Source organism: Amborella trichopoda, chromosome 1 (assembly GCF_054954075.1).
Source record: "Amborella trichopoda isolate Santa Cruz 75 chromosome 1, AtrichopodaSantaCruz75HAP2 v2.0, whole genome shotgun sequence".
In the NCBI taxonomy this organism is placed as follows: domain Eukaryota; kingdom Viridiplantae; phylum Streptophyta; class Magnoliopsida; order Amborellales; family Amborellaceae; genus Amborella; species Amborella trichopoda.
Window position 1 is genome coordinate 46764822 of NC_142336.1, and position 17367 is coordinate 46782188.

Here is a 17367-nt window from a genome sequence, read left to right on the forward strand (position 1 = left end):
AAATTATCATATGAGTGTAGGACTTGATTTTTTTATAGATTCATGCCAAATTTAATGGTGGTCATTTGAGATCTTACACATGGGTAGAAGATACACACATGGATAGAAGAAGGTCTTATATAATCATTTCTCTAATTATTTTATATTTTAGACCGGTCGGGGCCAACCTGTGGCCCTTATCGATCTGGTGACCGGTCGAGACAACATTTTTATGGGCCGACCTAATCAGCCTAAAATGTGGTTGTGTGTAACGAAGTTAACTCGAGGATTCGAGCGCAACACGAGCTCAGTCCAACGAGTTAGAAACCGAAATTTCGGCTTCGGTTTAAAGCAACCGCATCATAGGTCCTGGCAATTCGCATAAAAAGACCGAAAGCGCACCCTTGGCTCTCTCCTCATTTTAAAATTGCCGTTCCACTCAGGAGAAGGGCTTTACTGACCGTTGCAGATCTTCTCTGTGCTCTCCTCTTTCTTTGGTCTTGGTTTTGGATATATATATATTTTTAAATTCATCCTGATACTGGTTCCGAGGGAGCTAGGGTTTCGAGAAGATGATGCAAATGTTGAAGTTTCGAAGTCCCTCTCCGAAAGAGAGGGATGAGCCTCATGCTGTAGTCCCTCCTTCTCCGTCAATGTCTCTTAGTGTTCCAACTGGACCTGCGAGGCCTCTGAGACTGGTTTATTGTGATGAGAAGGGGAAGTTTCAAATGGATCCTGAGGCGGTGGCCATGCTGCAGCTTGTTAAAGAGCCTATTGGTGTGGTTTCGGTTTGTGGTCGTGCAAGACAGGGAAAAAGCTTCATTTTGAACCAGGTATGCCTTCTTCCCCACCCTATCTCTCTCTATTTCTATCTCTCTCTCTCTCTCGCTCTCGCTTTCTTTCTCTCTCTGTATGTTCCACATACAAACTCTCTGTCTTTACTTCACTCTCTTTCTCTCACTCTTCTGAATAACTCTTCGGGATGATTATATTTCTTTGCTTGGTAAAGTTGCTTAATCTGGCTCTTACTGGAATTGTTTTCTTTCCTGCTCACGTTTTCTGCTCTGTTTTGTTCCTTTTTCATTGTGTATTATAGATTTGTTCTCTCTTTTTGTTTTTCTCGGTAAACATGTTTGATAGGGTTGAACAAATGATATTTTGATGTCACGTTATCTTTGCTTTTTTTCACATTTTTGGGATTATATTTCTTTAGATTGGTTCGGCTATGGTTTTTTTTTTTTGTCGCTGAAAAGTGATTCTTTTTGTTTTGTATAGAATTATTCTGAGTTCGTTTGAGGAGTGTATTTGCAATTGTCGGACACAACTATCTAGCTAGTAGGTAGTTTACATGAACCCATAAACTTCACTTATTTCATAGCTACATAAGCTACTGCATTGTTCTGCTCCCTCTTTGGGAGTTGCATGGGTGTGTCTTCCTGCCCTTTTATTTTTGTTCTTTGGGCGCTGAGTGTTGTGGGCCATCACAAAGAGATAAAGATGGGGCATAAGTAGATGGGGTGGTATAGAGAGGGATAGAAAGCGAAGAGGAATGGATATAGAAGAGCAGTTAGAGGTAGACGGGGGTATAGAAATGGGGAGTGGAGGAGGAAAATAAGAGATCGAAGAAAGGACTGAAGAGGGAACAAACATGTATAAGAAAGAGAACAATCTCCAAAAACCAAAAATCTCAAGATTGTTTACTAGTTTTTGCTAGTGCACGAGTGGCTGAATTCGCGTTCCATCAGGTATGACGAAAGGTGACTCAAAGTCGCCTGCACAAGTGGAAAACATGGTTAAATATGTGAGTTAACCTCCAAGATTGTCAAAAATTTTCTTGCCCTATGAAATGATGTTCTTTGAGTCTCCTTCTACCAAGAGCTGCCGCTCTAGAATAGGTTTAATTTTTTAAAGCCTTTGAGAAGTGCCCAAGCTTTGGCCCAGTTGGAGTCTCCCAATCCAATGAGGGCAGTAAGAGAAGAAATGATGCCTCCTTGTGCATCCCTTAAAATATTCACAATTCTGTAAGGACTAGGGTTTCCTTCAGAGCATCTATCTATATTAAGCTTGATCATCCCTCTAGGAGGGGGAATCCACGCGGAGGTCTCCTAGGTTTGTTGGAGGAGAGTGAGTGACCAATTATTCTCAAAGTCCACGTTAGAGAAGCATATGAGGTCGTTGTGGATTTGCAGTTTCCAGCCCAAAAGACTATTAGATCTCTAGCATGATTGGATGTGGCGGCACTTCTCTTAATATCTTGGAAAACACAATGGTTTCTCTTCCTCCAAATAGCCTGAGAAGTGGTTAAGATGGGTGCCCTCCAAAGGAAGAGGCCGGGCTTTTTTTTTTGTTTTTGTTTTTGTTTTGGGGGTGGGTGGGTGGTGGGCATTGAACAATAGAGCGATTGGATTTGGGGTGACCTATTTGGCAGTTGAAGGCTTGGAGATGGTGTTGAACAATTACATTACATCTACTTTGTTAGGTTTGATCCCTTGGGACTTGGCATCGCTTCCATGTTTTCAATCCAATTGTTCACTATCCATCATGAAGCCTTAGAGACTTCTCTCAAGAAATTAAGTCTAGCTTTCTGTTCTTAATAAACTAAAGTGAGCAGGTTCTCTATTTTCTTGAACTTAATATTCTTCATCCATCTTTTTCCACTTCCTTATTTTTCTTCTTTTCCTACCAAAATATTTTCTATACCAGAACCCTTCGTACTCCTTTCTAATGCCTTTCCCCTTCATCTTTCCATTGATTGTCCCATTTATCTAACTACCCTTTTTTATTTTACAAATAGTATTCTGAATTTCTTCTCCATAGGCTCCATTACCTTTGTTCTTAGATTTCTCGCACTTGCTTACTCATATGTTGAAGCCTTTAATATAGGAAGCTTTTTTCACTCTCACTCATTTCTCCTCCCACTTTCTATGCTCTTTTGATCATATATGTAAGGAGAGATCACTTGAGCAAATTTTCAAGTAAACATATTAGCCATGACTTTGTCCTAACTGGAATTGTACTTAATTGCGCCAATACCCATCGCTTGTATGTACTCAATGGTCTTCACACCTAGCCCCTACCAGAGAATTCTTTATATCCTATGAAATTTGGACACATGTCTCTGGCTTTTAGGCACTTGTTGACACATCAAGGACATGACGTGCTTATCTGGCACTTTATAGCTTAGACACTTCTCTGCTAACCTGTTCCATTGAGATGTAGTTATATATTTTTAATATCACTTAAAATCCCCCATCCCCGTTCCTTTGATGAATGGAAGTGTCATGTCTGAAAGTCTAATTTTGTTGATGTTTTTGTCCCCTGTATTCATGTCAAATGCTAACACGAGTATATGTGTCTTTATAACATGGTTCACTAGTGTTTTTGAAGGCGGAAGGTGCCATCTATGGCGTCTAGGCAGGTGCATCATGATTGAGGTGCCCCAGATGCCCATGCAAGGTGCCATGATAGGCCTCCTCTTGAACACTAGAAGACATTCTATTATACTCTTTCAAGCCTACATCTTGGCCTCTTATTTGTATTTCCCATTTGTTGATAAATGCTTGAAAAAATAGTATGGCGCTAGAGTGAGGCCCTATGCCTCCTAGGCATGGACCGGGCCTAGGGTGAGGCTCTTCTAGGTGCCCACCTATGTGGTCTAGGTGCTTAGTGCCTTGGCCATGTGGCCAAGGAGGTGTCCTTGCCAAAAGGTGGTAATGGGCCATAAATCTAGGCGATTAGCACCTTGGCCATGTGGCCAAGGAGGTGTCCTGCCAAAGGGTGGTAGTAGGCCCTGTCATTAGGTGCCCAGTTAGGTGGCCTAGGCACTGATGCCCAGTTAGGTGCTCAGTTAGGTGGTAGTAGGCCCTAAAAAATAAAGATCTTTGTTGAAGGTTGAATTTTTTGGGGTTCTTTCAAAATTTTGCAAAATTTAAAAGGATGGGAAGTATTGATTGTGAAACTCAAAAGTTGTTTTTCCAAACAAAGTTCGCTGATATTGACCAACTTTGATGGGGTTTTGAAGGGTTAATTTGTTTCGATTTTAGGCTAGTGTTTGCTGATACTTTTCAATATTGAGTTTTTTTTTTTTCTTTTTTCTTCAAGATAGTTTTGGTTTTCTTTTTCCCAAGTATGGGTTTGGGTCTGTTGATAATTTTTGAAGATTAGGTTTAGGTTTGTGATTTATTTTCAAGTTTCAAAGTTTGATTTTAGACCTTTTGGTTTTTTAAAATTTTCACGTATTTGTTATGTTTCAAAGAAACAACATATCCATAGAATGAGTGTAGCTAAGATGAGGAGGTTGAGATGGATGAGTGACAAGACAAGAATGGATTGAATTCCAAATGGATACAGTTGAAGGAACTTAGGGTTAGCTCTAATAGGCTATAAAATGAGGGCAAGTCGACGTAGGTAGTCTGTCATGTGTAGCGTCAACTTAGTACAACACAAGTTAGGAGGGGTGATTTGGTTCAAGTGGAATGTTCTAAAAGGGCAAGGGGAATGCCCCCAAAAGACACGAATGGAAGTAGTGAGAGATATGGTGACTTATGGTCCGGCTGAGGGTATGGCCCTGATAGAGCGGAATGGCAGAATATGATTCATGTAGCTGACCCTAAATAGTTGGGATAAAGCTTGGATGATGATGATGATTACGATGATGTGTTTGCGTTTCTTGATGACTTTTTTTAAGAATGGGTTTTGGCTTAGTGACTTTTCAAATATTTGGGTTTTGGTTTTGTCATTTTTTTCTAGTTTTGAATTTCAATCTTGGACCTTCTGGTTTTGTAAAAATCTTTCAGTATGGGGTTTCGGTTTCATGATGACCTTTTTCAAGATTAGTTTTTAGTTTAGTGGTTTTTTAAATAATTATTTTGTATTTTATCAAGTTTTAAATTTCAATTTTGAACCTTTTGGTTTTTGTAAATTATTTCTTGTATGGGTTTGGGTTTCATTATGCCTATTCTAATCTTTAGGTTTTTTAGCAACTTTTTTGATATTTGGGTTCTAATATGTTTATTCCATATTAGGTTTTTTATCAACTTTTTAAATTTTTTGGGTTTTAATATGTTTATTCAATATTAGGTGTTGATTTGTTGCATCTTGCATGTATTCAAGATTAGATTTCGATTTTATGAATTTTTCAGGTTTGAGTGTTTGAGTAGGTCACAATTCATCTTTCAGTTCAAATAAACCTAGTGATCCTGGTTGGAATTGGCCTCTATGCCAGATCCAGAATATAGGAGTATTGTGGAATTCAAGCTTTGTAAAAATATTTAAGGAATTCAAGCTTTGAAAAAATATTTATATGACTGGCATACATTGAGTAAAGAGACAATTGGCTAGTATTAGAGGTATTGTAGCCCCATGCAATGTTGTAATAGCTGATGCTAGGAGAGAAATGTTGGCCCCTTTTGGAGGTGGGTCAAAAGAAAAAAGAAGATGAGAAGAAGAATTATGAGGATTTGGGAGGTCAATGAATAAGAGAAGAAGAAGAATGAATATTATTGTTGAGGAAAGGGAGCCCGAGCTAGGCTCAATTAGAATTAGTAGGCATGGGGGGCTTGGGCAGAAAAATTCTCACACAAAAGGTGCTAATTGATTCTGATGTTACCCTTAATCCTGGGGCTGTGGTTAGACACATGAAATAGGCTACTTTATAGCACTGCCTCAAGAACGAAGATAGGGTTCAACTATGTCAATACATGGCCTGGTGGGTGTTCAAAGTGCGCATACCTTTCAATGTCTTTTGCTCTCGAAGAGCTTCCAAGCTGTGCTGAAAGTAGCGGGCTGTTTGGGCCTGGGGTTAAGGCCCCTACACCTTATGAGCTAAGGGAGTTGGAGCTCATAATGAGTACTTGAAGATCCACATGGATGGATGGTCTAAGTTTGTGGTTGCCATCAATGACTGATTCATGGGCTTATAGGAGGGGAGAAATATCAGGAACTTTATGCTTAACTGTCCAAAGAGGGACAATGTTTTTGGGGTCCATTGATTTATTTGAGGAGACACATACTGAAAAGTTCATCTTCTGCATAGTGGATCAGTGTGTAGAGGAGGTGTGCCGGTGGTATGTCATCTAAGTGATATGGCTGCAACCAGTATGTTCGCTGCCACACTGTTGAGGGAGAAGAAGCCACATCTTTTGGACAGCATGGCGCATTGGATCGACCTCATGCTTGAGGCATTTAGTAAGTTGAAAAGGCTTGACACTAAACAAAGAAGAAGCCACTACTATTTTTACATACAGCCACACACAAGTCTCAGAGCAAGAGAAAATGGTCTCAGCATGCAAAGGGGAAGAGGGTGTCTGATACTGCTATGTACTTCAAATTTGGAATATATGGTCTACTCCCTCCATCATACGATCCTTTGGTGAAGGTGTTGTGTATGGTTGATATTCGGAATGAACCACCCATCGCTCATATTGACAAGACAATGGAGCTTGCCAAAGAAGAGATATCAAAGAACTATAGGTATGATGAGTAAAAGCATTCACTAGTTTGGAAGATTGTAGATGTTAAGTGGAACAACTAGCTTCATGGGCTCTTGCATGCAGCATGCTATTTTCTCGACCCATGACACTTTGTATTGATTATGAGATTAATTCCTAGGATTGGACCATGGATGGATTCAATATGTGCAGCATGACAGTCATGCCTGATGTGGAAGTTCAAGACCTCATAACAATGGAGTTGAATATGCATAAGTTCTTGTTGGATCCACTTGGAAAAACTCCATCTAGGTAATATTTGGACTTAACTCTTTATTGTGAATTTGTGATTTTAGTATATTCTGTAAATCTGTCTTTAATAAATGTCATTGCTGTGTAATGTAGCTCCATAGTTGGTCAAACATGAGGGAAAAGCAAAGCACTTGCAGAGGATGACCCCATGCACACTGAGCACAACGTTTAGCTTATTTAGTTACAGCCTCAACTTGAGCTTTATTTGAGTTGGTAGTTTCTTGATGCACATTGTCTTACTTTGAGAGGTCATCACATTCCCTAGCTTGCATCATTTTCTTTTCTCCAATAGGTCCGTATGAAAAAGAGAAACCAACTTGAGCAAAAGAGACTGATAAATCTTATATGTTCATTCTAATCAAAGGTAGAAGGGGTGCTTTCATATTATGCCCATTGCTGTGACAGAGATGGATGATTTTTTGTGTGTAGTTCAGTGATGCTGTGATGATCTGGTTTTCCATAAAGAGAGTTTGTGCTGTAGCCAAGTTGGTGAGGCTGCAGGAAGCTCATCAAGGTCTATGCTGATCACTAGATATTCATGGAAGAGTTTGAGTAGAATAGGGGAGTAGGAGGAGGCTGGCTTAGAGGAGACATGAAGAAGAGCGCTATTTCAAGAAGTAGTGATGATGGAGATATGGTTGTGATGCTTGTGATGAGGCTTTTGGTGATAAATCTTAGCATAGAATTTGATGTTTGATTTCTTGTTTTGTTGTTTTGGCACTTGAGAGTGAACTCGCAGATCTTATAGGACTTGTTTTTTGTATAATCTACTTAATCCATAAGGCCCCATGAGGCCTATGGTCCATATTCACAATGTTTAATGACTCTTATTTTATTTCAAGTTCAACATTCAAGTTTGAGCTAGTTTCGATCTTCAAGATTTCTACTCATTCAAGTTCCAAACTCATTTATGTATGCGCAACACAAATTACATGAACTATGCTAAAAGTTAAAAAATATATTTTTGAATGAAAAATAATTAGGGTGGTCAACATCAACCCCCCAACACTATTTCTAGTGCACTTATATCATGAGACGTGTGCTTCGACGGTGAAGGTGCCACCTACTTTCGCGTTTAGAACATTCCGTTAATAACTGTTTTCTTCCTTTACCTACCTACTGATTGATCATATTATGACAATCATTCTTCCTTGTGGGTAACCTTGCTTGCATTTTTTCCTTTGTCAGCCATTTGCCTGAGGTCTTATGCTGACGACCTTCTATAGTTTATTCCTATCCTTGTAGAGTTTTCTCCTAGCATTCTAATTGATGCTCCACAACTTGAACCTGTTGTCATTTTAAATAGTCTCCATATCTGATAATTTAGCTGTTGATTTCCCAATGTCTCTTTGTCGTTACAAATATCGTACATAGTTTGTGTATATTTGTTGAATACGAGATGATATTTTTCCAAGCATTAATATTTGTTGTTCAAGTTATTTTCTTTTGGCTGACTTTCCATTTGCTGCTGCATGTTTATATTCCATTTAGTGAGTTAAATATTTCAAGATTCTTAGAGTTCTTGATTATAACCTGTCTTTGATCCTGTATGATTAAAGGAGTCTTTGTACTCTTCCTGAATGTCCGAGTTGGATAATGGAGTAATATATATATATATATATATATATATATATATATATATATATATATATACAACTCTTGTCCCAGTAAGAATATTATTTTTGTCGTAAAATTGGAATCAGGTAGTTTGTTGAAAGGATGCCATGCTAGCCTGAATTGTTTATAAAACTGCAGCAAAATTTCTGTCTCATTTGGGTTTTAGGTGCGATTATTTGCGTTGTGAAAGTTCTTAGTTTCTTAAATCTTTGTAGAGATATTTAACATCAGTGTTCTTCTGACTAGTTAGATGTTACTTCAGCAATCTTTTTGTATCATCCAAGTGTAATTTGAATGAATTTAACATCAGTGTTCTTCTGACTAGTTAGATGTTACTTCAGCAATCTTTTTGTATCATCCAAGTGTAATTTGAATGAATTTGACATGGCAAAAGATAAAAAATTGATCATAATCAGGAAATGCTGCAAATATGCACAAGAATAAAAATGCCAAATCAAAATAAAGGCAGAAGAACCCTAGGTAAAAAATAGTACTGGTTTCTGTGCTGCTGAGAATAGAGTAAAATCTGTTGAAACATCGCTGTTGGGTTACTTTGTTTACTATGGTTTTGTATTAACCTTTTTCAGAAAGACATGTACACGCATTGTACTTTCTGTTTCCTGTTTCCTGTTTAATGTTTATCGTGCAATGGTGCAACTTTTATTTAACCCCAAAAAAAGACGTCTATGCAACTGTTCATGTTGTCAATGTAACACATGGTAAGTTGGAAGAATTCCATGTTTTCCTTTTTAAAAATTTAAATGATGTTTGGTTGTTCTTGCAGAATTGATTTGTTCTGTGTTCATATCTTCTTGATTTCTTTTGTGTTAGAAGGTTGAAGTGACACGCAAGAAGTATTTCCGATGTTTCTTCAATATATTAGTTTAACTAAATTGTTGTGTTGTTTAAATGGGTTGTAGCTTCTTGGGAGGAGTAGCGGCTTTCAAGTGGCCTCTACCCACCGACCTTGCACAAAAGGGCTTTGGATGTGGAGTGCACCTTTGAAGAGAACTGCTCTAGATGGAACTGAGTACAACCTGTTGCTGTTGGACAGCGAAGGGATTGATGCTTATGATCAAACGGTAATTGTTGGTTTTTTTCATGGTTGTTTATTCATGATGTTATGAATTTTGGTTTAATTTATTGGAACTTTCATTTCCTATTTTAATTACCTTGATGCTTATTGCTATTTATACTCCATTTTCATGGTATGTGGTGGATGATTTTGTAGCTGTTGAACTGAGTTTGATAGATACAATAGTAGAGTTTGATAGATACATATTACTATTGCTATATTTTTAGTTTTCAGTATTTTACTTTACATTATTTCGTTCTAAAATGTTATTTTCTGCTGGTTCAAAAAAGATTGATAGGTCTGTAACAAATGGGTTTGGTGTTCACTTTTACACAGTTCAATCTTATTGTATTTATTACTTTGTGAAATTTATTAAATACTACCCAAGAGATGAACTATTTAACATCTTATCTTTTCTTTTGATTTGAGGGCATAAATCCCATCAGAGGACACAGTCATGACTAATAAAAGTTGATATTTTAGTTGTTTTGATAAGTGGGTGAAATGTTGAATGGTTTATATTTTAAATGTCTCCCTATTATTTTTTTCTTTTTTTAGTTTCTTAACTTGATAAACATTTAAAGCTTATCCACGTTTTGTGACTTGGGGAGTTAACTGGATCTATAACCACTTCGGCACTTGTTTCCATTGTGCATTTCCTACTTTCCATTGATGTCCACTGTCAAAGTGTGGAATTGGACGTATATCTTTCCACTTGTTGACATTTCATGTGTTCCAACTGAATGTTTTGCTTTTATTGGAGGGCTATGAGACTAGGTTTTAAACCTATTTACAAAATATTTCCTGTAGAGTTCAAATCGCGTATTCATATGGGTATCTTGACACCTCAATCTGGAGATATTCGTCTATTCTAATTTGCAGCAATGGTCTTTTGTTCTGTTCCTGTTATGATTCCAAGCTCGAGAATCAACCATGTAGCTCGAGCTTGTGATACATGTTTACGTGGATTAAAAAATCTGAATGCTTGCTATTTGTCAATATACTCGGTCAAAATAATTTCTTGGAGCATACTTTAGCTGCTGATGGCACTAACCTTTTCCTTGATTTGAACCCCTCACAAGCTGAGTACCTTAGGAAGCTTGATATCTGCCAAACATATACTGGACCTGGTTCACTACCTGGAAGCATAGATCCTTTTGCTATGTTGGAGAGTCAAGAAATTAACTCAAGTATCCCTATTTATTTTATTCCCCTCTTCGGTACCCAGTAGGGATCATTGAGAAGCTTGACAGAACCCATAGGGCATCAACTGTAAAAAGTCACAAGCTGATGTATTCAGAATTAGTGTACTTCAATGTGATGTATTCAGAATTAGGGCATCAATTGTAAAACGCTATTTCTACTTTCGTGACACTAGTATAAAAAATCTGAGGATTAGCTGGTCTATCGATTTAACTTTTGAACACAAGTGTTGAGATTTTTCTACTATTTCTACTTTCGTGACATTAGTATAAAAAATCTGAGGATTAGCTGGTCAATCGATTTAACTTTTGAACACAAGTGTTGAGATTTTTCTTTTAGTTTGTTATGCCACAGTATGCTTTAGTTATGGTTGTACTGCTGTTATGTTATTCTAACAGCTTTTTGGTGGCGGTCTCTTTGCAGGGAACCTACAGTACTCAGATATTCTCCTTGGCTGTCCTCTTGTCTAGCATGTTTATTTATAACCAGGTCAAGTTCCTTGAATTGCATTAACATTTTTTTTTAAAAAAAAACCATTCCTTCAACTACATTTGCCTAGGTTGTCTGAATGGCTTCTTGCCTGTGATCCAATGTTTTCATTGTTCCCCACATATAATGTGTTGTGTTATGATGCGATGGAGAGCATAATTTAACCAGCAAAAAAAGGGAAAAAAAAAACTTTAAATGGTTCATTAACCTCTTTTTTACTTGACTTGTTTTTATTTATTCAGATGGGGGGCATCGATGAGGCTGCATTAGATCGTCTATCTCTTGTCACAGAAATGACGAAGCATATCCGAGTTCGTGCCTCTGGAGGACGGACCACGACATCTGAACTTGGCCAGTTCTCTCCAGTTTTTGTTTGGCTTCTAAGGGTAATTTAGTCTTCTAGCTTTTAGTTTTATCATGGAACTAATATTCTAATTGCTAATTTGCTCTCTATGTGAATATTTTGCCTCTTGTTCAGTGAAGGAGTTTTGTTCTTTGATTTATGGATTTTTCTGCTTTGTGATTTTTTATATCGTTCTTTTGCAGGACTTCTATTTGGACTTGGCAGAGAACGGCAGGCAAATAACTCCCCGAGATTATCTAGAGTTAGCTTTGAGGCCTGCTCATGGGGGAGGAAGAGATACCACAACAAAGAATGAGGTAATATTTGAGAAATTGTCTTTTTATTTCATTGTACAAGGAATTAAATTATGTGACAGTGTTTCTATTGTTCAATTTATGGCAGTGCAGAGTAATTGTATACTCCATAGTGTGAATTTTTTTATAGGCAACTTGATAAGTACTTTATTTTGACCTGCATCTCTGGTGAATATAAAAATTTACACATGGCTTGCTTTTTTGAAGAAAATATATCTGGCTTAATCAGATACAATTCCCCTCTTATAGCTTTGTCATTTAGTTTGGCAAGAAGGTATTGTTCAATTTATGGAAGTGCAGAGTAATTGTAAACTCCATACTGTGAGTGTTTTTTAAAGGCAACTTGATAAGTAGTTTATTTTGACCTGCATCTCTGGTGAATATAAAAATTTACACATGGCTTAATTTTTTTCAAGGAAATATATCTGGCATAATTAGATACAATCAAGGTTTCAAAAAATGCTAGGCGGCCTTCTTGGCACCCAACGCCTAGGCGGGCTCCCTGAACCTCAGGCGCCATGTGGTGCAAATTCTTAGTTTTTTACTTTTTTTTTTTTTTATATATCCAAATGCACATATATGCATATATTTGTATCAAATTTTGTAATTTATTCCATTTGAAAATATCGCAAGTTCGCAACATATGTTTTTATATACAAACATATCACATGTCTCAGTCTCTCAGGTAATCAGGTTGAGAATAAACTTATTCAAAATTTCAAACCATACAAAACATTTAAAAGTCTAATAGGCTATTGTAAGGTCTCCAACTCTCATATTCTCCATATTCCATATCCATAAAATAAACCATAATAGAAACCACACAACGAAATAGTTCAAAAAGGCAAAAAAATTGCAAACTACATTACTAAATATTAAATAAAAATCGTCCAAATGTCTAAAGCCCAAACCAAGATGGTGCAATAAAGTTACTACAAAAGAAGAGAGAAGGCAATCAAGACATCAATAAGAATCATAATCATCAGCTTCATTGCCTTGATCTGCATTAGAAACGAGGCTGTCATCATCAGAATCATCACCCTCTTCAGCATATTCCTCTTCTTCCAGAGATTTTTTTGAATCTACTTCCTCTTCCTCTATCTCCCGCCATGAAGTACCAGTAGAAGAAGTTGTTCGAGTGGCCCTCCTAGGATCAGAAGCTTGCCTCGAAGCCTCCTTGACCATTTCTCATGTCAAACCCTTCCCAAGGAAGACCTCCACAGTAGCAGGGTCACTAACTAGCCAATTTGAAACATTCTCCATATCTTTCGAAGAGATAGGGTCCTTCTTTGGCTGGTTTTTCTTCTCCTCGTGCCTTTGATTCTCCCTAACAAAAACCAAGTCATTGAGCTTCCTTTGCTCAAGCCTATTTCTTCTCTTTGTATGTACCTTCACCAAGGGGAGAAATACTAATATCGTATGCTTCACCCCACGCCAAAAATATTTTGAAAGAATAATATCTTGTGTCTTCTTTCGCTTGGCATCTCTAGACCACTTACACCTACGCCACTCTTATGAAGCAAACATAGACCTTAATGCGATCCTCCTCTTATATATGCTTTGTAGATTAAGGTAGGCAGTGGCAAATTTAGTGACCCCAGGCCTCACTAGCTCTCTCTTTTTTATGAAATTGCGCATCATGCTAAGGGTAAGTATATGACTGTATATGAAGATTGTAACCTCCTTAGCCTTAAAAATAATTCCTTTAATAGGAGGCAATTTACCAATTACCTCAAGCATAAGATCTACGCAATGTGTAGCGCAAGGAGTCCAAAATATGTGAGGCCTCTTTTGTTGAAGCAAATGACCTGCAGTTAGATTGGGAGCAGCATTATCTATGATCACTTGAATTACAAGTTTCTCCCCAACCTCCTCAATGCCCTTATCAATGAAAGAAAATATATAATGCGCATCATGAACATCATTGGAAGCATCGATTAAGCGCAAAAAAAAACTGTACCCGTGGGACAATTTACTAATAAATTCATGTTACTCCTCCTATCACTCCCCATATCTGTCATCAAAGAAACCCCAAATTTAGCCCATCCCTCCTTATGAGTATTGAGATATTCGTTAGTGTACTCAACTTCTTTCTTCAGTAGTGGCTCTCCAATTTATAAGGATTTGGAGCTTTCAAACCTGGCCCAAATTGCCCAATTGCTTCCAACTTTGTATGGAAGCTATTCAAGCGAGTAGTGTAAAAGAAATGCCCGCATGGTAAAACTACCGAGCAATATACTGTATCACCCTGACTCTATCTTCCTTTTTAAACCTATTTTCAATTGTCACCTGTTTTTTCCCCTTTCTCTTTTCTTTCTCAATTACTGTTTCAGGGCTAGGTGTAAAAAACTATCTATTGGCCCTCTTGTACGAGCCTTCTTAGACCCAAATGCCCTCTTGGTCTTAGAGCTCTGAGTACCAACCATGGCTACCTCTTCTTCCCCCTCTTCATCATCCTCTTCTTCAGTTTCAATAGTATCATAAAAAATATAAACCCCTGACTTTAATTCTGCTATATCCTTTTTTTTGCAATTTTTTTACTCTTTTCAGCTTCAATGTACTCCAAAATTTCTTTCTTTACAAGATCTGGGACTTTCTTACATGGGGCAGCATCACCTTTAATACCGGCAAGATGTTTCTTAAATCTATTTATGCTGGCATTAAAAATATGTCCACAGAAATTGCACATAATTTTATTTTTGTCATTCTTAACAGGGTTAACACAATATTTTCATCGTGGATCTCCACTCCTAGTAGACCCCACAGAAGACATCTTAAATTGAAAAAATAAAACTCAAATAAAGATTTCAGACTGACGTTTTCTACCCGATCTCTGATCTTCGATGTTGGTTACCTCAATCGAGCTACAAATCAACTCAAAAGTCTTCTAATACCACCAATAAGACCCTAAAAATAATTTTAAACAGAAAAACAAACTTTTTCAATCCACAAGAAGTACTTTCAATTCTTATCAATTGCTTTAGATTATCATAAATAAGTTTAAGATTGAGGGTTTCTTGTTTTTTTTCAGTTTGGGGTTGAAAAATAAACCCCTAAACTTCTTTTATACAAACTTGGGGGTCAAGATGACCCCTTTTGCCCTTTTGGGCGAATTTTTTTTTTAAAAAAACGTAAACTGTGCTGGGCGCCTGCCCAGGTACAGCCGCCCCTGTTGGGGCGCCCAGGTCGAGGCGTGCGAAAATTTTTTTATAGGCACCTAGGTGCTGGGCGGACCGTTTTTTTAAACATTGGATACAATTCCTCTCTTATAGCTTTGTCATGTAGTTTGGCAAGAAGGTATTGTTCAATTTATGGCAGTGCCAAGTAATTGTATATTCCATACTGTGAGTGTTTTTTATAAGCAACTTGATATATAGTTTATTTTGACCTGCATCTCTAGTGACCATAAAAATTTACACACGGCTGAAGTTTTTTGAGGGAAATATATCACGCTTAATTAGATGTATAGCTTTGTCATGTAGTTTGGCAAGAAGGCCTTGGAGTAGTGAATGCAATTCACCTAGGTCATATGCCATTTCACTGATAAGGAGCAAGTTCTTTATAATTGTTTCCTTTGTTGGCATTTCTTCCAAGTTGAAATGTTTTATCATTTAATTAATTCCTCCTGAAATGCAGATACGGGAGTCGATTCGAGCTCTTTTCCCTGACCGGGAGTGCTTCACCCTTGTGCGGCCATTGAATAGTGAAAAAGATCTCCAACGACTGGATCAGATTCCTGTAAGGCTCATCTCAATTAGACCTATATTCTAAGACATTTTATATTTTGCAGTGTAGAATTTGTAGTTCAATTTATGCTTGGAAGTCGTAGTTCTATTGGCACAACTCTCATTTCAGGCTGCCCATTTATGAAATGAAATTGCAGCTTGACAAGTTAATACCAGATCTAACTGTATTTGAAATGAAATTGCAGCTCGACAAGTTGCGACCAGAATTCAGATCTGGTCTGGATGCCTTGACCAAATATGTCTTCGAGAGAACCAGACCGAAACAAGTTGGTGCTACAACTATGACAGGTCCACTTCTTGCTGGTATAACTCAGGCATTTTTGGATGCTCTTAACTCTGGTGCTGTGCCTACTATCTCTTCGTCATGGCAGGTTTGTGATAAGTCTTTAGCTTTTTGTGGTCCCCTCATCAAAGTTTGTTATTTGCATGTAAGAGGAACTTTTGTTTATCATAACAAATTGAATCTACTTTGAAGAATTTATATAGCTGCTTGTTTTGCCTTTGAACTAATAACTTGTTTCATGTGCTTGGATGTTTTCCTTAATTGAGGGCATTAATCTTGGAGTTTAATTTTTGAACCTCATTTAGTTCTGGGTGCAGAAGAGTGTGATAAATTCGGATGGGACCTGCTTGTTTCACCAGCTTTTATTGGAAGCTACTGATTGTCCTGTCCATTCAAACCTTTAATCTGGAAAACCCAGAGAACCAGGTGGGGGCGGTTGTTTGATTTGGCCTTACCTGTAACTAGTCTTTGAACGTGTGGCTCGGCTGCAGACCTCGGACCGGTCTCTAAGCTGCCAAGCCGCCAAAGAGCCCAGATAGACTAGAAAAAAAGTGAGAAAAATAGTGAAAATCTGGTAAAAATCAGAAAAGCATGAAAAATATATATATATTTTAAGACAAAAAGTATATAAACGATAAAAAGCCATAGATTGAATTTCTTATGTGTTCTTAATTTTTTTTGTTTACGACACTCTAGGGAGCTAGCGTCCAGCATTATAAAAGATGGAAAATAATACAAAACCATAAAAGCATTAGGTGCATAAATAAGCCATGCAACAATTATCAAATTAATAAACTTAACCGTATAAGTAGTTAAAATGTTATATCTGTATACTTGTAGGAAGTTTCTCTATTCTTGAAAAGAATTCGCATTTTACTTTTTTTTGATAAAATGCAGCAATAATTGAAATCAATGTTGAAAAATATGGATTCAGCCGTCTAGGCGGCCAAGTGAGCTCCTAGGTGGGCGCCTAGTTCACTAAGCGGCCCGTCTAGGGAACTTTGGGGTCGAGGCCCTAGGGAAGCTGTTTAGAGGGGTTTGCGCCTAGTTCACTAAGCGGCCCGTCTAGGGAACTTTGGGGTCTAGGCCCCAGGGAAGCTGTTTAGAGGGGTTTGGTTGCCTCAAAATGATCTTAGAATCTATAGTTTTTTAGAAATACTAGTAAAACACATTATCTGAGTCCTTACCACGCCATATTTCATGCATATATCAAATATGAACTTGCCATTGAATTACTTGAGTCTGAAGTCAAATAAATAAAAGAAGAAAAAGATGCCCAATATTTCCCAAAATCAACATCCCACTATATTAGTCATCATAGCCAAGTGAAAAAAAGAAAAAGAAAAAAATCCAAAGCCATGCTCCCAACATTACATCAGATGTGATCATGATGAACTCAATTCGTAATTGAGTTTCACCATCACCACCAACAATGTCTCAGTGTCCACCACCGTCACCACCACCACCAAAGCCGCCAGCTGATGATGATGATGATGCCATGCCATCATCATCAGAGTCATCTCCCGGCTCTACACATTCTTCCTCTTCCCTAGTCTCATGTGAATCTGCCTCATCCTC

The 17367-nt window shown here is 37.7% G+C and overlaps 1 protein-coding gene across 1 annotated transcript in view; it reads left to right on the top strand.

Moving 5' to 3' along the window:
- Window positions 1–391: 391 nt before the first annotated feature.
- The window catches only part of LOC18442289 (Guanylate-binding family protein), a 28826-nt gene continuing 11850 nt past the window's right edge, over window positions 392–17367 (top strand). The window contains exons 1-7 of the mRNA XM_006852512.4: window positions 392–812; window positions 9257–9418; window positions 11038–11103; window positions 11346–11489; window positions 11650–11763; window positions 15397–15498; window positions 15692–15877. Coding sequence (XP_006852574.1) covers window positions 552–812; window positions 9257–9418; window positions 11038–11103; window positions 11346–11489; window positions 11650–11763; window positions 15397–15498; window positions 15692–15877 — 1035 coding nt within the window. The 5' untranslated portion in view covers window positions 392–551. The remainder of the gene's footprint in view (window positions 813–9256; window positions 9419–11037; window positions 11104–11345; window positions 11490–11649; window positions 11764–15396; window positions 15499–15691; window positions 15878–17367) is intronic.